Source organism: Ceratina calcarata, unplaced genomic scaffold (genome assembly GCF_001652005.2).
Source record: "Ceratina calcarata isolate Rehan_Ccalc_2016 unplaced genomic scaffold, ASM165200v1 scaffold527.2, whole genome shotgun sequence".
NCBI lineage: Eukaryota > Metazoa > Arthropoda > Insecta > Hymenoptera > Apidae > Ceratina > Ceratina calcarata.
The window spans coordinates 33,605-57,445 of NW_017176420.1; the positions used below are offsets into that span (position 1 = coordinate 33,605).

The window sequence follows — 23,841 nt, forward strand, 5'->3', positions numbered from 1 at the left end:
GTCGAACAATTTTACAAACCTCACTTCTCTGAAAAATACAATTTTTTCTAAAAATTTATTGTTTCAAATACAGGATATAGGCTTTTATCACGTAAACTGACTTAAATCTTTGGCAGAGATCTTACGGCTTAAGGCCTGTTGACATTACCGTAAGCGTAGTGAAAATTCTACGTGGTGGGGGGCGAAATTTTGAACTCGAGAGATGCCCCGGCGTAGTCTACAGTAACGTAGTAAAAAATTGAAAGTATAGGGAAACCTATGTAAAAGCACGGGGGCTTCAGAAGGGCCCGCTGACTTCTTATGCAGACTATCGCGAAAGCACGAGTCCAATTGCTGAGTAGCTTCGAGTAGCTGCTAGATATAGCTGCTTTTTTTTATGGCCGACCCCGTAGTTTCTAGTCAACTCGACCGGGATTTCGAAACATCGTGGCTCACGAGGTCTAGCTGCTAGACTCTAGCAGGTACTCAGCGGGTGGTCGACCCGTAGTTTCGCGCTAGTCTGCGAAAGGAGTCGGTGGGCCCTTCTGAAGCCCCCGTGCTTTTACATAGGTTTCCCTATATTTTCAATTTTTTACTACGGTACTGTAAGCTACGCCGGGGCATCTCTCGAGTCCAAAATTTCGCCTCCCACCACGTAGAATTTTCACTACGCTTACGGTAATGTCAACAGGCCTTTACACGACACTTGATCCAACGTAGTAACATGTAAAGATGCTTAGGACTTTGTTTATAGAACATTATGTCACATGTATCATGTATGTGCTGCCACCGAAGCGGTGGGCAGAACATGACGACTAGAGAGCGGACGTATGTTAGTAAGCTTTAAATAAAGTACAGAGTACCTAATAATAATAAGACGGAGTGCATTTATTACACATTACACTGCCTTGAATTCATGTTTCATAACTTTCATTGCCAGTCAGATCCAAAATTGATCAATGTCTACCATTGTGCTTTTTATACGTTTCTGTGATTCATTTTTCATTTGAAAACATCTATAGATTTCTCATAATCATACGTTAATGATGCTTATTGAGATTCGCATGATATTTTCTTGCAACTCTCCACATGAATAAACAGTAAATTTCTTTAATAAGTTTTGCGACTTTTATTGTGATGCATTGTTCATCGTATCTTTCGAAGTTGAATAGCCTACCTGTATTTGTACCGCTTGCGTCCTTTATTGGTTTTGCTTCGCAAATTATGTGAAATTATGAAATACGTCTGGTTGCCTCGACAGGCAATTGGTTTGGAAAGAGTGCCGCGCGGAATGACCTGGGTAAAAGCTTATCGGCTTGTTAAATCGAATTTACTGGATCCATCGTTTAATTCGGTATCCAGTCGCGGACGTGCCTGCTCGCGGTATTTACATAAACCGATAATTGTTAGGTTGCACGCTGCAGGTCGGAGGAATTTAATAACGGCATTCCCGTCGCTCGTTTCCTGTTTCCTTCGCACGACGGATACACGAATTTAATACGAAAGTGTCAGAATAATTCGCAACGATTCATACCGATTTTTATGAAAATATTACTTCAAATGCGACATATATTGGTAGTTCGGAAAGTAATTCGGTTATTTCTAAACAGAGGACTTAATTATATTTTTTTTTGCACAAGGTCACGCTTAAGCCGCATTGTATGTTATACATTTTGAGAGCTGATGTAGCAAGGTTTGTTTGTGAAAGATTATGCTTGATTCTGTGCAATAGTTTTTGTTCGGTGCCTTATCAAATATGGAAAATCGAAAGCATCGTTTTCGGCATGTTTTACTTTTTCACTATCGAAAAGGTAAAAGTGCTGTTCAAGCAAGAAAAAAGTTTTCGACGTGTATGGAGAAGGTGTATTGATAGAATGCCAGTGCCAAAAGTGGTTTACAAAATTTCGTTCCGGTAACTTTGATGTTGAAGATGCACCACGTTCTGGAAGGCCAATTGAAGCTGACAAAGGTAACATAAAGACATTGAGTGATGCAAACTGCCGAATGTCAACTCGCGAGATTGCTAAGAGATTAAATTCGACCGTTCACGATCGCGTCTTGATTGATTTCGATGCCTTGATTGATGACGTCTTGGTTTGATTTCACAACTCGACATATGGGTTCCTTTCCCATAATGCAAGACCTCATACAAGTCTGGTGATTCGCCAAAAGCTTTTACAGCTTGGATGGGATGTACTACTACAACCACCGTATTCTCCAGATCTGGCACCTTTGGATTATCACTTGTTCCAGTCTCTACAAAATTTTTTAGACGACAAAACTTTTACTTCAAATGAGGACGTTAAAAATGGCTTCGATCAGTTTTTTGCCAGCAAAGGTCAGAAAGTATTGGACCAAAATAGATGCCACTGCCAGAAAGATGGCAAAAGGTATCGGACCAAAATAGAGAATACATAATTCACATACATATATCATTCATACACTATAAGAAAGTCGTCTTCCATTTTCACCAAAAAGAACGAAATTACTTTCCGAACAACCTAATATTTAAATCGTAAAAGAGAATTCATTTACTGTCATAATTGAAAAAGTATTGAGTACTTACCTCGATTTTCTTCCCACGTGGTTTCGTTCGAATCGCTAAAACGAATCTGGGTAAGAAATAAAAGTGAAAACGTGCTTGATTGAATCTCATTTCGTATGGTAATTTATTACAATTTGTACAGATTACAAACCGGTATCTATGTATGTGTCCTGTTCTTCGTTAAACACTTTGAAAGGAGAGAATATTGAATAGAACGGCGCACGTCGCTGTGCAAACGTTGTCGCACTCATTGTCAGTTACAATAATATTAGTTTACCCTTGTACGTACCTTTATATATTCTTGATGCACTTAATGAACACTGGGGTCGCTAGACATATGCGCAAAAAAAATGGAAAACAGTCCTACTGAAATATATGTATGTAAGAAATGCAACAACAACAACAACAACAATAACAGCTATTTATCAGCGTGGACGAAAATGGAAAATGAAGCTAGAGGAGAACGACTGATAAACACAATTTTTTTTATTCCTGGGACATACACCGCGTGCAGGAGGCTGCAATTTAAGAGAGATACCATTCTTTCATTCTCTCGCAGATCCAATTTCCATTCCGCTATTTCTCCCCTGTTTAATTGCATTTTACTATGCACGCGTTCGGATTCACGATACTTTTCATCTTTGCATCGGATATCTAATCCTAGAAAAAAGAACACGATCGAGGAAACGCATCATCGCTCGGGTTATCCACTTGTCTCTATTACAAGGTCTGCCATCGGAAAATAGCTACTAACGCGTGCGTTGCGTTGCTTGAAAATAAAATGATGTCTGGGCCTGGGCGATTATGATTCTCGCTGGATATTCATGTTCGATGTCGATACTCTTTTGCTTTCGTTCTGATCTCCCGTTTAACGCGTAGGCCCATTCTTAATAAAAATCAACTGTTATTCGAACTATCTAATCCATACATAGTAACGTACATAATTGGAAGCCCTAGACTACTAGGTTTTACATGGACGATGTTTCATTTTCGCTTCTCTCTTCCTCTTCTTAGTTGTGTTGTGTAGAATCAAACAATTGTAGCAGTGGCCTGACGAACGCGTACAGGCTACCTGTTGGCGGCAGTGATCGACATCGATGAAGAGACCAGGAACACGATGGTAGTTATGAGAATTGTCATCGTCAAAGTAGTCCAGGTGAAGCTCAGTCCAGCAGAGCTGTTTCCAACTGTGATAAAAGATAAGCAGAATTAGAATTTTGTGATTTCAAATGTTTCTTTAATCCGCTATAACATCGAGAGAAAAAATCGCAGAGGCTCGATTTTGCTGTTAAATTAAAGACGAAACGTCAAGCTTTCATTATTAAACCACTTCACTATAAAATGTTGGAGGCTGTAGGTTATAGAAAGACAAAAAGGGATCAGGGTAGAGTATTGCTAATGTTTTATTAAGTTTGTAGAGGATGCGAGTACTTGTGCTTGACGGTACACAACGTAACGTCGCTAGTATCTTGCGTCTGACTCCACTTCATTTACAGCACGTTCACTGGAGAAAGAAACGTAACGTGTATGCGCGAAAAAAAGAAAACAGCCACACCAAGTATATGTGATTTTACATCATTCCAATAACAAAAATTGTCCAAGTCCACGCGCATAGTCAAACTTCGTTAATGTTTTAATTTCAAACATTTCCCTAAAGGGTCTAGCAGGATAAGCATGGTGAATCGGCCCCCACGTCGATTTTCGTTAACAGTATGCGCAAACCATTCCTCCTAGTGTGCAAAATGATCCCCTAAAATTTCAAGTCGCTATCTCATCGTTTAAGGGTAATATGAGGGTAAACACCCTTAACTTTACCATTGTTTTTCTCGGAAACCACTTAAGATATCTGGATGAAAAAAATACTGAAACACGCGTATTGATCCCCTCTATAACATATATTTTTTTGAGAATTTTACATCAACTGCAACTGGCTGATAAAAAATAATCTATTTTTTAGTGGTGGGTTTAGCACCCTTTGAGGTACCACCACCAAAAAATTGTAGAATAATGCTCTATTACCTGTCTGTTATTTGTAAAATTTTCAGGATGATAGAATTGGTGGAACATAGTTAAATACTTAAAGATGTATCGAAGCTGTACATTGGGATAAGGGATTGGGTACTAACTCATGGACGTACAAACAAGAAGTAATTGTGAAATATTTATTCAATCTTCGTCGCTGTTTTCATCAATAACTGGTACGGTACTTGTTACATCAAATATGTGCGTTAATATCTCCGCTGGTCTTACAATCCTCGATTTACAATCCGTCTTACAATCCTCAAAGGGTAGCTTGCTAAACCAACCACTAAAAAATAGATTATTTTTTATCAGCCAGTTGCAGTTGATATAAAATTTTCAAAAAATATACATTATAGAGGGGATCGATACACGTGTTCCAGTATTCTTTCATCCAGATATCTTAAGTGGTTTCCGAGAAAAACGATGGTAAAGTTAAGGGTGTTTACCCTCATATTACCCTTAAACGATAAGATAGCGACTTGAAATTTTAGGGGATCATTTTGCACACTAGGAGGAATGGTTTGCGCATACTGTTAACGAAAATCGACGTGGGGGCCGATTCACCATGCTCATCCTGCTAGACCAGGCATGGCCAAGTACACGTGCCCCACTGTAGCTGTTCTCCCTATTTCGTGCAGTAGGCCCAGGAAGCCCTCACATTATTTCAGTATGTTACGAGCGTGCATCATACACACTATTAACCGTTCGGACTGCGTGCCCCACTCCCGGGCAAGGTCGTGTCGTGCGGCGATAACTTTGGCCATACCTGTGCTAGACCCTTTGGACATTATCTATGATACGTGTGTATGAAGTTAAAAGTCTCTGGATAGCATTTTAAAATAGCTTTTTCAAGCTTTAATTTAAAAGAAATCATCGTTCTACGATAACTTTTAGCTGAGTAATCATTTTCCAAACTTGGACCCCTTTTCGACACACGTGATGCCACAATATTTTAATACTATGAAATGTTGAAGTAACGGATTTTCGTATAATATAATGTTCACATCAGAAGTATTCAATTAACGAAACATCTGTTCATTATAATATTATCAGACGAAAGCGGTCAGATAAATAAAATTGGAAACTGAGAAAGCACATACAAAAATTCAACACAGGTAAAATAATTTGTCTTGCAGAAAATGATTAAAAAGTGAACAGGACCAGAACAGTAATGAAGGTCGAATGTCAGCGACTTAATTAATTCCAAAATACTTTCTGGCGACGCTGTACGGCATGGAGCGGGCATATCGACAATCCATTTGCCGCACTCTTCCGGAAACGTGCGGTATTAATCAAACTCTGTCGCGGTTTCGTTGAAGTCACGATGCTATTGGTCACCGTTCACCGTCACCAACCAAAGGTTTTCCTCTTCAATTAGAAGTTGGTCAAAAACGTTATTCTCCACGGTATCTCTCATTCTAATTGTGACCGAACAAAATCAGAGGGAGAAAATAAACAGTTCGCTGTTTTCGTAGTCAAACAATTGAGGCCCACTGGTTATTTTCGGTATAAAATCTGCCTTTTTCAAGTTAGCTTTCATTGCCAAGTACGTTCGGCTGGGATCCTGTTTTCTACATTACTTTTAAGCTGTAATCTTAAGCTATTAGCAAAAGACCATTTCGGACTCTATTTTTCTTCCGTTTCTATCGGATTTTTCCGTTGCGTTGTAATTATTGTTTCATAAATGCACGTCAAAATTTCAATGGGTTCAATCAACATGGGAAAATAAATAAAAAATATTATGTGGACGAATTAGTATCAAATTATCGACAATTGACCGACATTAACGTCGTTGACAGGACTAGTTCATCAACAGTGTTTAAATCAACGTTTGTTTCACCGACATTGACTTCGCTAACGGACATTTGCTTTAATCATCCATAATTCAAAAACTAATTGTAAGGCATAAGCCAAAGGGAAAGTGATACAATCCGATTAGTAAAAACATAAAATTCGTTGGACGATAATTCCATGGTGCATGGAGGGAAATATTCTGACGTGAACGAATTTTTTTTATGGAACATAAAGCTCAAGTTTTGCTTATCAGTAAACCTACACAGAATGTAGCCGAACGGATAGTATAACCAAGCAAAGGGTGATACGTGTAAAAATAAGTCGAAAATAAAGGAATAACATCATTTCGTTTAACACTTGATTTCCGAGATAATCGAGTTTGTAATTTTATCCTTCATCTTTTAGTATGCAATTGTCATCCAATCTTCCTGTATCTTCTATGTATTTTGCTGTACTCGAACTGTAAGTCTGGCGTGGACATCATGTATGTCTGTACGTTATTTTTTACTTGTTTCAGTACCCAGATTGTAAATATACCTTTTGAAATATTGTAAAGCATTTATGAAATATCCTGAATACTGTGCAATCACTGCAGTTGAACTGTAATAGAAACAGGTCTACCTTAAAAAAACCAATTAGGTTTCACGGGTCAATTGAGCCCGATGTATAAATGTTCGCTCTCTCGAGCTTGTTAAAACGTTCGAATTTTCTCCTCAAAGTGCTTAGCCAATATCCGGTCCTGACAGATGAAGAGACTTCGCGGATTTTTACTCTGTTATGGATTTAATCTTTCGCTGAACGAACGATGTAAGTTTAAAAGTACCACTTTGAACCGTCCACCCCACCGATAAAATTATTGAAGATTTTAAGGGTATGAATCGCGCTGTGCCGAGCTGGTACATTGTGAATCCAGAACAGTGTTCCTTTTTTATACATTCAATTAGGTAGAAATTTTACAAGTTTAAAGGAATTTGGTTAACATTCGACTGAGAAATCTCGGTTAATATTATCAATAGAAGAAATGGTTTGTGTCTTGTAACACAAGAATATCTTGGAATCCTTATTTTACTAAAACTTAGAGAAAAGTTAGTGCCCGCGTTTTGTTTATTACTCCCTCTGTCCGAAAATATAATATAAATCTTTTTTGTCCGAAGACATGGTATATACAGGGTGTCCCAGAATTAATACTATGCCCGAAAATGAGGAGGAGCTGAAGTGATTTTAAACAATATTTTCCTTTGCAAACAAGTTGTCCCATTTTTGGGCGTAGTATTAGTTCTGGCACATGCTGTATTTGCGAAAAAATCAAATAAGATTGAATATAAAAAAATATTAAATTCATTTTATTATCACAATATAACTAAATGTAAATAATTTTAGTCTAATTCAAATTTAGTTAAAGTTAGATTTAGCCTTGTTGAACGCTTCTGAACATATATACTTTTCACTTATATAACAATTCGAAACTGAAGTAACTTTAATTTAAATCTAGGGAATGTAAACATAGCAACAATATGAACTTCGACGTAAGGAACTTTTCTTTGATTCCATATTTAAGATCTATACACTTTTCCAGATGGTAAGTGACCGCAGTGATTGTGTTCAATTAGAAGGATTATATCAGATAATACAAATTACTATCTTTCAAGAAATCTAAAGTTTTTTACAAGTTTGTGTTATGAGATAGAACTAATCTTCATTTAAACTGAAATGTAGTTTTCGTACTCAATTATTACTATTACAAGTATGAATGTTTTTTTTTTTATCTCAGAAGATATCGACATCGATTTAGTATAATAAATATATGAAAGAGACTTTCAAAAATACATTCTATATTTCTGTGTACATTTCTTATTTCTGAGGTAGAGTAAATTTAACAAGGATGAATGGCACATGAATGATGAAAAAGCGTTTCTTGAGGAACGTCTTCATCAATTTCAACTTCTTATTATATCCACGTGTTATATCCATGTTTTTTAGAGTAATATGAAGAAATTTTGTACACATGTATATTGCAAGCTACATATTTTGAAAAGGCGTGGAACGAGAGATGATATCTTTTAGGAAACGTGAACTTTTCAGTTGTCCTATTACTTTAATAATAGCTTTGTTCGACTTTCGTATACTAAAGGGGGAACAAAACGAATGCTAATTATCAGATCAATTTCTGTACACGTAAGTATTCCATGGTCGCACTAAGTGTTCCGTCCGTTCAACGGAAAAATAGAGTTTATGACCGGTTAGCATTAAAAGGGATTAACTCGTCACTACATAGCATTTTCCAGTCATACAGGAAAAGGAAATAGAGTTGCCTCGAAGCAAAAGGCACTTCAATGCATTTCCAAGAACCGATTGCCAGCCCACGCGAAGGACAAGGCCCATTGTCTCGTCAAGCGTTGGAGATCTGTATACATTTTCCAACGGTTCTCCACCCCTCTTCAGGCCAAGACTTTACAAAGGGAAAAGAGAGAACGGTTATCTCAGGGAGCGGACTGATTGGGCCTCAACGCTTAAAAATCACCAATCAGGGTGTATTTTCCAACTCCGCTGTCCCACTACAGTCTGTTTGAGGGTTGGACGGTTAGTTTCGAAGGAGCATTCGAGCAGTCATCAAGTCGAGTTTGTAAGAAGAGTTCGTGAGAGAAGTTGTAACAAGAGTGCGTGCAACACACGAAACCTCTGGGCATCGTGCGGCCCTGGGCCACCATTCAGGCTTGTGGAATCACAACGGATTCCCTCAACGACATTTGCCTATCATTCGAGGCATAATTCTTAGTTAACTGGACGACATGTGCCGATCGCATTGAGGCCTCATTCCCAGTCAACTGGTTACATTTGCCGACCGATTCAAGGCATGATCTTCTGTGCAGTTCGACGTCATTGCCAATCGCATTGAGGCATTTTGACATGAATTTCCTCCTGCCAGCATACGGGCAGATCAAAAATCGTACTAGTGATATCCAGTTTTTACCATCTGTTCGTTAAACGTCTGATTAATCATAAGCAAATCAAATGTAAAAATAAACTAGGGTTTTTTATGCCGAATGGCTTTTTCCCTCAAATCTGTGTTATTTATTTCAAGCCAAAGAAATCGAATTACACATAACTAACCTGTCTTACCACCTACGGTACGATTAGGTCATAATATTTATAAAATAGTGGGAATCAAATTACCTTTGATTTTCACACGCGGTTCTGAACAACGATCATTCAAGGTGGTTGTTCGAATCATTTTTGGTCCTTCGAGCCGGATACTACTGTTATTATACGGATACACTGGTATTATACGGATACCACTGGCATTATCCGGATTTCACTGATACTGAATACGGATCTCACTAGTACNTGTTCCGTCCGTTCAACGGAAAAAATAGAGTTTATGACCGGTTAGCATTAAAAGGGATTAACTCGTCACTACATAGCATTTTCCAGTCATACAGGAAAAGGAAATAGAGTTGCCTCGAAGCAAAAGGCACTTCAACGCATTTCCAAGAACCGATTGCCAGCCCACGCGAAGGACAAGGCCCATTGTCTCGTCAAGCGTTGGAGATCTGTATACATTTTCCAACGGTTCTCCACCCCTCTTCAGGCCAAGACTTTACAAAGGGAAAAGAGAGAACGGTTAACTCAGGAAGCGGACTGATTGGGCCTCAACGCTTAAAAATCACCAATCAGGGTGTATTTTCCAACTCCGCTGTCCCACTACAGTCTGTTTGAGGGTTGGACGGTTAGTTTCGAAGGAGCATTCGTGCAGTCATCAAGTCGAGTTAGTAAGAAGAGTTCATGAGAGAAGTTGTAACAAGAGTGCGTGCAACACACGAAACCTCTGGGCATCGTGCGGCCCTGGGCCACCATTCAGGCTTGTGGAATCACAACGGATTCCGTCAACGACATTTGCCTATCATTCGAGGCATAATTCGCAGTTAACTGGACGACATGTGCCGATCGCATTGAGGCCTCATTCCCAGTCAACTGGTTACATTTGCCGACCGATTCAAGGCATGATCTTCTGTGCAGTTCGACGTCATTGCCAATCGCATTGAGGCATTTTGACATGAATTTCCTCCTGCCAGCATACGGGCAGATCAAAGATCGTACTAGTGATATCCAGTTTTTACCATCTGTTCGTTAAACGTCTGATTAATCATAAGCAAATCAAATGTAAAAATAAACTAGGGTTTTTTATGCCGAATGGCTTTTTCCCTCAAATCTGTGTTATTTATTTCAAGCCAAAGAAATCGAATTACACATAACTAACCTGTCTTACCACCTACGGTACGATTAGGTCATAATATTTATAAAATAGTGGGAATCAAATTACCTTTGATTTTCACACGCGGTTCTGAACAACGATCATTCAAGGTGGTTGTTCGAAACACTAAGGTTACTAAAATTGTTTCAATGTCACTATAAAAAATGATCTGACACAAAAACCACGTTATTGCTAGACCGTTTTTAAGTCGCAGTTTGTCTTACGAAGATTCTCGCTAGGGTGGAGAAATTGCATTAGGGTCGACGGCGGTTGCAGCGATTAAATTTTCCAAGAACAAAAAGAAAAGAAATGACTGCAGGCGCAACGCGGCGAACCAGCTAGCTGGCTAGCTAACCAGTTCGCGAAAAAACAAATTACCTATCTTAGCTTACTCCTCAAAGAACGTTCCGTATGATAAGAGCAATTTAGCGAAGTACTCTATTAGAATTTTCAATAACTCGATTAATTGACGTATTTGTAGAGAGGTGATACGATGAAGTAACGAAGGCTAAGTATAGTATACAGTATAATTAGGCTCCATTATAGAGTGCTTTTGGTCTCTTCTCTATAAATACGAAAGTTGTATACATTACAATCAATAGTGGAAATATAAATAACAGAAAGAGCTAATATTTCTACAATAACAATTCATGGAAACAATAATACAGTTTATTTGTATATTTAACTTTGCCATATCTGCCTTTGCCTTGTACATATATTTCGTAAGACGGAATCTTAGGCTCGAATTTATAATCGTTTCTCAGTTCTCAGTTCTCAGTTCTCAATTCTCAATTCTCAGTTCTCAACTGCTTGTTGCATATTTATGTGTTTTGTGATACATGATTGATGAAAATCGAGGATATATTTTTAAACGTTTTATTTCATTATTGATTAAGACTCTTTAAAATTTCATTACAGTGAGTAAGCCCAGCATAATGACCGTAGACGCTTCAATGAAATTTTAAAAAATCTTAACCAATAATGAAATAAAACGTTTAAAAGTACATCTTCGATATTCATCAATCATGTATCACGAAACACATAGATATGCGACAGTTGAGGACTGAGATATGAGATTGAGAACTGAGAAACGACTAAATTCGGGCCATATTGTTTGTAGGTCGAATTAGGTAGAATGGGAGTTCATTGGCAACATTTGGAATTCGCGGAATCTAATGAAATGTGAGCTATAGCTATTTAAACTGCGCGCGTTATTCTCTCAACATGTATAGTCTATTAATAATTATTCCACCGGTCTAGGAATCGTTTATACAAAACAGGACATTACAATCGACGCTTTATTGAAAAATTATTGCAAGGTGCGCACTATTATCGTTAGATTACGTAGATGGCAAGCGAAAGGTCGAATCGTATTCCTCTTAGTAACGATCTTTCAATCATAAATGTACCATACACATAAACGTTAGGTAAAACGGTGTGGAATACTGCGATCATTTTTAGTTATTTTCGTTTAATCTAATGCTTAGTTTAACAGCAGTAAATCCGAATTATGTTAGACAATATGTGTGACGATTTTACGTATTAACCATAGATTTCAAATGTCCCTTTTCCAAGCCATAATTCCAGCTCTTCAGTAACCCTCGATCTTTCTTCAGTCTTTACTCATGACTACGCCTTACTTTTCCGCTTTTTCCGAGTTTTCCTTATTCACCCAGAATCGAACCAGAGTCAGAACCATCTTTAAGCTTGTACCAAATATAGAAATAAAGTTTACTTACAAGGGAACATACCGAATTGTCAATCACCAATTTTGATGAAAGGCAGAGTCCTCACAAAAATATCAGAATAACTAATCAACCTCTTGGGTTGTTTGGTTTATTTTTCAGAGACCGACGCTAGAAGCCGAAGATCAAGGCCTTGCATCAACAATACGAGCGGTCCTGTCGTTACAAATAATATTCGTATTTGTGTAGCCATTGTATAAGGCGATTGGAAGCAACGAGATTACCAGTCGCACAATAATTGATAATTCCAATTGGAATTCCAATTGTGAGTTTTCATTTGTATACTCCGTTTCTTTTCGATCCTGGACTTCCTGGTTAGGCTAAATCTCCTAACACCCTCGAAAAGCAATTTTCTAAAATTCCGGCAATCATTCGCTCGGACCGGTACATTACCTAGGCGCGACGTAAAGATTAAAAACTGAGAATGAAACGCAGCTACGATGCAAAAACGTTCTGAAAGGAAGAACTAATGAAAAATAGGAGAGAAGAATCGCCGGTGCGCTCGACCAAATCCAATTAATCGAATATCGATCGTCATGGATTGTCTCTCTTTCTCTCTCTCTTTATTTTTGGGTTTCTTACTCTGTCGTTTATTTCGTTTTTCCTCGGCGATATTCTAGCATACTCGTTCATTACAGAAACGGTGACCCTCCTACCTGGATAAACCGTACGTGATACCAGCTTTATGAAACGCCAGATATTTCGCACACAAGCGCCTTTTATTGTGCATGGGAGAGAAAGGGCTAATAAACTTCCACCAGCGAGATTGTCATCGGCCAAAGAAAGAAAAACACCGAAGGTAAAAATTACTGCAAACTGAGAGTTCAGGAGAGAGCTGTGCATTGTCCACTGCGGTAAGTTATGGTACGGTTATCGTGTGTAAGTTATACGTATGCATATGTGTACCATTTAAAATATATTATACAAGATACAACCGGACGGGTGGAGCAATCGAGCTGGAAGTGATACTACACATAAAAATAAGTAAAAAAATAACATCTTTTCATTTGACGCTTCGTTTCCGAGAAAATCGAATTTGATAATTTTGTCGAACGTTGATAAAAATAAATTAGGAAGTTTATTTTACAAAAGTGTAGTGTGGAATGTATAGAAAACATAAAGCTATAGTACATTATGTAAGTCCATAAATTTAAAAGAGAGAAGGACATGTGCAATGTAATCATTGGAATTTATTTTCAAGTCGCACGAGTATTGAAAAAAGTTTTGTTTCGTAATAAGGACATTATGAGTAATTAAAATTTGATCCTTCCTAGATGTCAAAAAGAATTTCAAGACTTCGTGCACATATAACTAGCAATTTGGTGCACGTTAACTCGCGTATAGTCAACGTCAACCTGATTTTATTTAGCGCGAGATAACCGTTCAGAGTTCTTATTAAATTCGAAACCGGTCGGCCGTACTGGCAGCTACTTGGACGGTTGCCGGTTGACGCGGTCGATGCCAGTTATTACGTCGAACTACGAGCCCCTTCGTGAAATCTTGTTAAAGACCCTGGAGCTTCTTTTTCATCACCTCGCCTGCTTCGGACGTCGAAGTCTGTATTATCGTCCCTGTATCACTTTGTTTTTTCTTGGTTCAGTCATTTTCTTTCCTTATAGCATCCACAGAGGATTAATTAAAAAAGCCGCTGGCAAACTATACAAAATTAGCTAACTAGTTTAATGAATTTAGTTATTTTATTCGGTTCGCTTGAATACAGTCAGATGCGATTTAGCTTAGTTGAAAAATAAGAGGGTTATGGAACTATATAGGTATTTAACAAAATTACGGTTAATTTTAAGCCGCGCTCGGATTTTCATAAACCGATCCTTTTTTCTTAAATTGTTTCCATAATGAGTTGGATTGGATTATATTAGGTTTTGTGTCTTCATATTTCATTTAATTCACAGACGAATATTTAGCGGCTAGACCGATATAATCCCTTATATTCCAAATTCATTCTTGGCATGTAATTTTTTAAATGAGACTAAATGAAGTAAAGACAGTCCTGAAAAAGTAAATTGTTGAGGACTATGGATCGTTGAGGATAAGATACATGTCGTTATAAGCTTAGTAAAGACTGATTTATTATAACGTAAATGTTTCACATAAGGCTGGACACGCATTCATATCGAATGCTCGCAAAGGCAAACCTCGCACAACCACGCTTCCGACGCCATTAGGCACGTTTCGTCGCAGTTGGCAACACCCGCGTTATACATCGCGCGCAGATCGTACTTTGTTTATTCTTATCCAATACACCCCCTCGAGACGCGGGCGATTTTAATCATGCGAAACGTTTTCGATACCCAACACTTCCAGACATCTTCTATGTTTTGGAAACGATAGACCTTTCGTTAACACATCGGCTCCCATATCCTCCGTGGAGATGTGTTCGACGCTTATTAATTGGTTCTTCAAAGCTTCTCGGATAAAATGATGTCGTATATCTATGTGTTTGCTGCGTGCGTGAAAAATTGGATTCTCAGCCAGTTTCTTCGCTCCCAAGTTATCGTTATATACTGTTACTGGTGCCTGGTTACCGAGACCTATTTCTTCCAAAAAATTCCGAAGGTATATCGCCTCCTTGGTAGCCTCGGTCAAGGCCATATATTCAGATTCCGTTGAAGACAAAGCAACGGTTTTCTGTTTCTTTGCCTCCCACAAAACAAGACTTCCGCTCAGGATAAAAGCAAATCCGGTATATATCGCGAACGCGATGTCTGGCCTGGTCGCTACTGCCAGATACATCAAAGCACCAACCAGTTCTTTATAGGGCAATTTCTTTTCTTCTTCACTGGGTTCTTCGACTGCTTTCGTCAGTTTCACGCTGACATCCATCGGGGTCGACACTGACTTTGCATCAGCCATTCCGAAACGATTTAGAATTTCTTCAATGTATCCTGCTTGATACATCCCGATTCTTCCTTCGTTTTGAACGAATTCAATTCCCAGGCAATAAGAAACGTTGCCGAGATCTCTTACATCGAATTCCTTCGATAAGCTTCTCTTGATTTCCCCTATTTCGTTCAAATTTCTTGACATTACGAGGATGTCATCGACGTAGATGATGATTATCAACAGGTCACCCCCTCGATCTAAGAAATATACGCAGGGATCGGCGTTTGAGGGTTTTGCTCCCAATCGTCGTAATACTTCATCCAATCGTGAGTTCCAGCTTCTTCCGACTTGACGCAGGCCGTATAGAGCCTTTTTCAATCGACATACTTTGTCTCCATGTTTTAATTTTCCTAACATGTTTGTTGCTCTTTTTCTTAGATCGCTGTTCTTCTCTTCAGATTGTATGATAATATTTAAACCTTCCGACAATAATTTTGGGACTTCCATCAGTATTTCTTCGTCGATGACGCCGTTCAAGTAAGCTGTGGTTACGTCGAACTGTTTGATAAACATTCCGTTCCTAGCCGCTATGGCTGTAAGTAAGCGTATGGAACTTAGACGGGCCACTGGCGCAAATGTCTCATTGAAATGCACTCCAGGACGTTGTGCGAATCCTTGCGCCACTAGACGAGCCTTCCGTCGTTCTAACATGCCGTTTGGTTTAAACTTATTTCGTAGAACGAAACGGCTCCCGATGACGACAGAATCATCTGGACGATCGATAATTTCCCACGTATCGTTTTTGATGATTCATTTGACTTCTTCTGCGACTGCTTGGTACCACTCATCTGCGTCAGTACCATTGATCGCTTCTTTTAGGGGAACTTCTGCTATACTCGCAGTTTCAGATTCCGTCCTTTCGACATGGGGATGTGCTTCTTGATATTGTTTACGCGGTCTTCCTCTCTGACCGGTCAATATCTTTTTCGGCCTTCCAGGGCCTCTTCTTGGAACTGTGTCGCTGGTCCTGTTTTGATCTTCGGCGGAATGATGTCCACATCCATCCATACGATCTTCCGGCGGAATGATGTCCACAGGTCTAACTTCGATGTCCATTTCGCGTTGCTTGTCCTCTTGGGTACGCATGTCTTCCTGACGTTGACCTTCTTGATCTTCCGGGCTGAATTCTTGAAAGTCTTCGTTTCGCATGCGGCGATCTTCGGAAAATGAGACATCTCTAGTTATCACAATTTTTCGCTCTTTCGGATTCCATATCCTGTAGCCCTTGGATTGTTCCGAATAGCCTAGAAGTACTCCTTCCTTAGCGCGTTCATCGAGTTTTCCTTTTCCAGGCGCTGTATTTAAGAAATACGTTTTGCATCCGAACTCTCGTAGACGGCTCACGTCTGGTACTTTTCCAGTCCAGACCTCGAAGGGAGTTCGCCCATTCAATACTTTGCTTGGGCACCGATTTCGTAGGTAGTTCGCGGTTAAGATCGCTTCCCCCCAGAAAGATGATGGGAGATTTGATTGGATCAACAGACACCTCGCCATTTCAAGAAGGGTACGATTTTTACGTTCCGCCACTCCGTTCTGTTCTGGGCTGTAAGCAACTGTTAATCTTCGTTGTATCCCATTCACTTTCAGAAAATCCTCAGTCTCTTTATTAACATATTCCGTGCCATTGTCCGATTGAAGGCACTTTATCTTTCTCTCCTTCTGGTTTTCGACCATGGCCTTAAATTCTTTGAACGCGTTTGATGCTTCACTTTTATGTTTTAAAAGTCTTACTTCACACCACCGAGATCGATCGTCGATGAAAGTAATGAAATACTTGGCCCCTCCAGCAGAGTTAATTCTCATCGGACCACATACATCTGAATGTATTAATTCGATTAACTCTGTTTTCCTTTCCGACTGTTTCGGAAATGGTGCCCTTGTCATCTTTCCGCGTAGACAAGTCTCGCACAACAACTTGTCGTTGGTTTTTCCGAGATTCAATCCTTTCAGTGCTCCAGTCCGTTCGCTGGCTAATAAGTCTTTAATATTCAAATGTCCGAGACGGCGATGCCACACCTCTAACGAGTTCGATGAGCTCGAGGTTCCTTCCGCGATACGACACGAAACACGACGCGATTGTCGCTCGTCCGCGCGTACGAGATACAAATCACCGACTCTATTCGCCAACAACTTAGTACGACCATCTTGACCAATAACTTCTGCACGATCTTTCTTAAAGAGTACTTTATAGTTATTATCTGTCATTTTCGCGACTGACAAAAGATTGCTACGCAACTCCGGAACGCAAAGAGTGTCCTTTAGAATTACACGCGTATTTCCCGCTCGAAGATCCGCTGCAAACGATACCTTCCCTTTCGCAACGATTTCGGATGACGCATTGGTAGCTAAATCAACTTTCCCGGGTTTAGAGTCGGTTATTTCCACGAACTTCTCTAACTCATTGCATAGATGAGAAGTCGAGCCGCTATCCAAACACCAAACGTCACTACATTTTGTGTCTACTGTCCGAAACGCTGCTTCCGCGACCGAAAAGTTTTCACTTACGTACGCCACGACATCTTCGGTTGTTCTCGCCGATAGTCGACTACTTTCGATTTTCTTTTTCTTGCAATCGCTGGCTTTATGACCGACCTGTTTGCATCGATGGCATCGATATTTGAAGTCTCCTTTATCACATGGCTTGTCACTTTGCGATTTACTTTTACTTGGATTCCATCGTCCTTTCGCAACCATCGCGTTCTGTATCGTTCCTCGCACGTCACTTTTACGAGCGTCGTTTTCCTCGATAATTTTAATACGAAGTGTCTCAGGTGTCGGTAAAGTATCGCGCGACTCGATGGCACACCGAAAGTTCTCGAAACTATTCGGTAAACTGTACAATAACAGTATTGCGAGAAGATCGGCATTTATCTCTACTTCCATCTCGCCGAGTTTATCGACCGCATCGAAAAATTTACGTAGATGCTCACGCACGTCATCTTCGTCTCGCATTCGCTGCAAAATCAATTGTTTTAACAACGTTGCTTTCCGTGCCGGTCCTCGAGACTGGTATATGCTTTCAAGTTTTAACCATACTTCACGCGCTGTCTTACAACCCTTAACTTGTTTCAATTCCGAAGGGTTAATAGAAAGAATTATATCAGACTTAGCTTTACTGTCGCCGGTTTCCCACGCTGCTACCGCGGCCGCAGACGCTTGATCATTGGCAATAGGCTGGGGCTTTACATTAATTCCATTGACAAAATTCCACGCATCATTCTTTATGAGTAATGCTCCCATCTGCATTTTCCATGTGTCGAAATTTTCCTTGTTCAAGGTTTCAATCCTTGCCAAAGCTGGTACGCTCATTTTGATTCACAGAGCTTCGACAAACTTGCAGAAAAATGTGCTTAACCTCAACTTACACGTTACGCTCTGGGCCCATAACCACGAAAGATCCACGAATCTGACAATTGAACTCTTCTAACACTTGCAGCTAAATTTGTTCTTAAAATATCTAGATAGTGAAACTTATCCATCGCATTGTTAATAAAAGCTAATTTCCCGACTCCAGAGGCTTCCATGGTACCCCAAACCATAATATTAGCACCGCCGTATGCTTCTAGTTCCGTATTTTTTTTTCCTCCAAATTTTTGATTGTCTTTTTCTTCGAAAAATTTCAAATTTACTTTCATTAGTGAATAATACGGTGTTCCAAAATTCGAGTGGTGTGTTTATGAATTTTTGGAGGGGTGTGAAAATGCCGTGTTTTCGAGATGTATACTCACTTTTGACTCTCACTGTATCACAAAAAACCGTTTTCGTATCACGCCCTGGCGTCTCATATTCAGTGTCCCGATTTTCAAATAGATATTAATTTCCTAAGAAACTAAAGTACTTTGCAGTTAATGGAGCACATAGACAAACCGATACAGAGAGATAAAACAGGATTGGAAACGTTCCTAAATCGGGACATTAAAAAAGTTGAAAATTCCAATATGAAACAGCTACACATATTTCATATATGCTACACCTATTTTTCTATTTGATTACGTGTGCTAGTGTTTTAAAAATGAATCATGACGATGTTTAATAATATGTATTGTTGAGACGATGTTTAATAATATGTATTTTGACATTACGAAATGTACAGGTCTTGAAGGATCGCTTCATTTTTCATAGTAACAAGTTCATAGAACGTTCTGTAATGAATTTGGCTCGATTTGAACCGTATTCAAGACCCGAAACTATTATCAAACGAAAAGCCGACGCAGCTTTATAATCAGCGATTTACGAGTTCGTTTAGAGTTCGACTTCTACTGAATAGTAAAATACTACTATACGTCTCTGCTCAAGTAGAGAAATGTATAAAACATTTCCTAAATTTCACGGTTCGACCACGTGTCATCGAATAATCGCGGCAAACGGGCGTTAACCAGACTGAAAATCGATTTCATCACCATTCGAAAGGAGAAAACGGTTCCTTCGCGCGAAAGAAATTTAGTATCACCAGATGGTTTAACTTAATTGAATAAACAGGAAGAGAAATCTGGATTTGGGAAATGCTGGAGTGATTGATCGTGTCGAGTATGAAAGGGCTAATGGCTTTTCAATGTCTTTTACATTTCAGTTACGTCTACAGGTTCGCGTAAGTTCAACGAAGCTCCATTCTTTTTATCTCCAAGAACGATTCCTTACATTCCTTTTAAGTCAATATAATCGTAGTAAGGTAAATGTTCCGCTTTCTAGTCACGTTTCAGTTTTTACGTACTAGCCTATTTTCCTATAATTTTAAGATAACATATTGAATCGTAGAAACATAAACCAGTGAGCAGAAATTGGAACATGTATAGAAATTGGGATGTATACTTTAATGTTTACTAGATTAGAGAATACAAATATCCGCTCCGAGTCATGACTATTGCAATCGGAAAAATGTTCACGACCAGAATAATACTTTACACCTCCCGTCTTTCGCTCCCATCGTACTTTCATTTCCTCCAGTCTTACTGTTCGCTCGATTTTTAATCATGTACGAACATCACCATGCATTGTACTGTCTTGTAAATGATTTCAATTTCAAAGGACAGATTTCTGGACGGAAGGTATTCCTTTATACTGAAGCTGCAGTGTTCCGTATACAAGTTTGAATCTAGGCTTGCCTGACAATCAATGCAGTGTTATTCAGAGCAGGTTACTCAACTTGATTACCTCGAATAAATTTTAAATTATATACGCCACTTCTGTCTAACTGGAGGTGTTCAGAAGATTTGAAGGTCAACTTTGTCTTTTATATGGAATGTCTTACTTTGGAATTTAAATATATTAAACAGCTAGTACATTTACATACAGTATTGTAATAGGAAATGTACTGTTCATATAATAAAATGTTCACATAATGTGTTATGCAATGTTCATATTAGGGAGGCCATACTGTATCCTATGTATCCATGTAATCTAAATTTATCATTTGTATTAGTGGACCAGAACTAATATTATTCTGTTCAGAACAATGTTTGATATTATCAAAGTATGCTTTCTGTTATCGATCCTGATCTCGCAGGACATGTCTCAATCATTATTGGTTCATTTGTTGTAGTTCAGTTTTTATACTGGGTGTCCCAGCTAACTCTGGCAACTCAAATATCTCACTTGTTTTTCATGATAGAAAAAAATGTTAGAAGAGAAAGTTATTGTATCCGATGGAACACATATTCTGATTGGTAAAAAATTTTGCTCAAGGTCATTTTCTTCGAGATTACAAAGTCATCGGTGTTTTTTTTAAATGGAACCATATATTTTTGTTATCATACGATGATAACTGAGGACAAGGCGAGTTCATTGACCTATGACACTACGACTTTCGAATGACGTTGAGTGTGGAAATTTCATAAAAGTTTGGAAATTGATTTAAATGGTGGAGTACCTTGCCTGATATTAGTAAACATGCTTCTTGTAACTTCAATATCATATTACTGATGTAAGTAGATTGTAAACATTGGTACTTAGTTCTCTTCTTTGGTTTACTACAGACAGCTTAGTATTCCATTTCGATAGAAACGAGCTTACGAGTGTGGAAGATAATTATAAAATAATGGTATTCTACAGTGAGCAAGAGAAAATTGAAATGATTTTAATTTACGGTGAGGCTGGAAGAAACTCTGTACAGACAGCTCGACTCTATGCAGAGAGATATCTCGAAAAAAATCATCCTTGTCGACAAACTTTTAACCACATTGTTTAGTTATTTATTTCAACAGGCAGTGTTAGATCATTGAAAAGAGAACGATCGAAACCTGCTACTGGAGATGATAAACAAGTTTTAGTATTGGCTGCAGTAAATAGTGATTCAACTACAAGTTGTCGAAAAAGTGCCCGTTTTTCGGATATCTCAAAATCAAGTGTATATCGCATACTACAGTATCACAAATTTCATCCATATCACATTTCACTGCACCAGGAGCTTCATGGTAATGACTTTGATAATCGCGTTGCTTTTTATCAATGGGCATTACAGCAATTGCAAGGGAATAGAAATTTTTTTCATGACGTTCTTTTTACTGATGAATCTACTTTTACTAATCATGGACAAGTGAATAGGCATAATATGCATTATTGATGCACCGAAAACCCAAAATGGCTTAGGCAAGTTGATAGAAAAAATATCAGGGGGAGAAAATATTCTGTTCGAAGGCGCCAATACGGTGGTGGACCGAATTTTTTTTCAAGGTCATCGTATTTTTTTTAAATGGGACTGCATATTTTCACAATAACAGTCTTATAGCTTATAAAAAACGAATCCAACAACGTGCAATATGTTGAACTTCACGTGACCTTTAGCGAGGAAATTATGAAATGTTTGTTAGTAACTTCAGTACGTGTTCGGGGACGGTAAACGAAGGAATTTCAATTTCATTCAAACAGTGTACCGTGTAATTACCCCTGGTGCTTGTAGACACATTCGTATTCTCCTTTCATCGGTTGAAGTATGTTTACAAGCATTATTATCAAAGCGATAATCTTAGCAGAAGATTTTCGCTTTACGATTTCTTTCTGTGGGGACACCTAAAAACTAAAGTTTACAACGATGTTTTCACAACAGCAGAAAACATGCGACAAAAGATTCTACGTGGATGTACATCAATTACTGTAAAGCAACTTAAAAATGTACAGCAAGAATTTATTTACCGCCATTAAAAATGTATCCAGGTTTATGGTTCACATTTTGAAAACCTTCTAAAATAAAGATTTAACTTAAGACTGTTTCAGTGAAATTGAAATTCCTTCATCTACCGTCCCCGAAGGGCCACTGAAATTACTGAAGGTCAACATATTGCGCCTCGTTGGATTCGTTTTCTTATAAGCTATAAGACTGTTATAGTGAAAGTATGCAGTCCCGTTTTAAAAAAGTAGGATGACCTTGAAATCCCGAAAAAAATGACCTAGAAAAAAATTCGGCCCATCACCGTATTGGCACCTTCGAACAGAATATTTACTCCCCCTGACATTTTTTCTAACATACAAAATAAGCGATATATTTAAGATGCTCAAGTTAGGTGAAATACCCTGTATTTAAAAACGACAATTATTTTTGGATCAACCTAATATGGTGTATAAATTTTCCTAATTATGTACGTTCTTATAAGAAGGTGAGTTGATAGATCATTTTTTACATTTTTCGTTTAGTGTTTAGTCTCTGGAGTATCGCCGAAGAGACGTGAAGAGTAGAAAACAGAGCGATCGCACCAGGTTGTCAAAATGTATCCACCAGTAAATAGAGCACATTATACGAGGCGCTAGATAGTTGAATAGTCGATGGATCACGCACGATGTTCGTTCGAATGAATTTGAAGCTGAGACACGCAGCGACATGTGATTCTGGGTGATTGCAGCCGCTGGCTCGAAAACCAGGTGAAACAAGGAGAAACATGACAGAGTCGGGGACAAGGGATGACTGGTGTCCATCAACGTTCTCTCCTTCCTACGCCTCCACCCGATTTGTCCTGTGCACGACGTGACGTTTCTGTTATTCCGCACTCTCCTCTCTGTTCATAACAACTTCTACACCACCGCGAGATGTAATTGCTTTTTCGACGCGGAACAACGTTTCCGAAAACGTTTATATTAATCCCGATTGGCGATTGCCTCCCGGGACCTTTCAACAATTCCATCACTCCGACAGAATCTTTCCTTCTGTATTCAATTTTTTGGTCTTAAGGTAAAAACTGTTTTTCCAGGATTTTTCAATTTTAGATATCAATTGCGTGAAACGTGATAGAAATATTCTTTGTAAACTCAAGAATTCTCTTTTATGAATAATAATTCCATATCATTAATGCACCGTGCTTAAGAAATTGAAATTAAGATCGAAAACGAAGACCTAAGTCGAAGGAAACTGTGCAATTACAGCATCTTCAAAATGTCCAATTAACTATCACATCTAGGAAACCAAAGACAGCATCCTCCATTCCTCGATCCGACATGACACACCGGAAATCGTAAAATCCAAGTAAATACAAAAGAGAGGGCGGTCGGAGTTTCGCAGTCGTAAATCGAGCCAGACAGTGGCTGGTCGAGAGAATCAATCCGATTTTTCAGCGGTGCGAAACAAAGCTCGTTTCTACTCTACCCGCGATCGATTTCAAAATTCATTCCTCTGTCTC

At 38.8% G+C, this 23,841-nt stretch overlaps 1 protein-coding gene across 1 annotated transcript in view; it reads right to left on the reverse strand.

Annotated features, from left to right (window-relative positions):
• Positions 1–2,620: 2,620 nt before the first annotated feature.
• The window catches only part of LOC108628535 (uncharacterized), a 63,570-nt gene continuing 42,349 nt past the window's right edge, over positions 2,621–23,841 (reverse strand). The window contains exon 6 of the mRNA XM_018030528.2: positions 2,621–3,711. Coding sequence (XP_017886017.1) covers positions 3,593–3,711 — 119 coding nt within the window. The 3' untranslated portion in view covers positions 2,621–3,592. The remainder of the gene's footprint in view (positions 3,712–23,841) is intronic.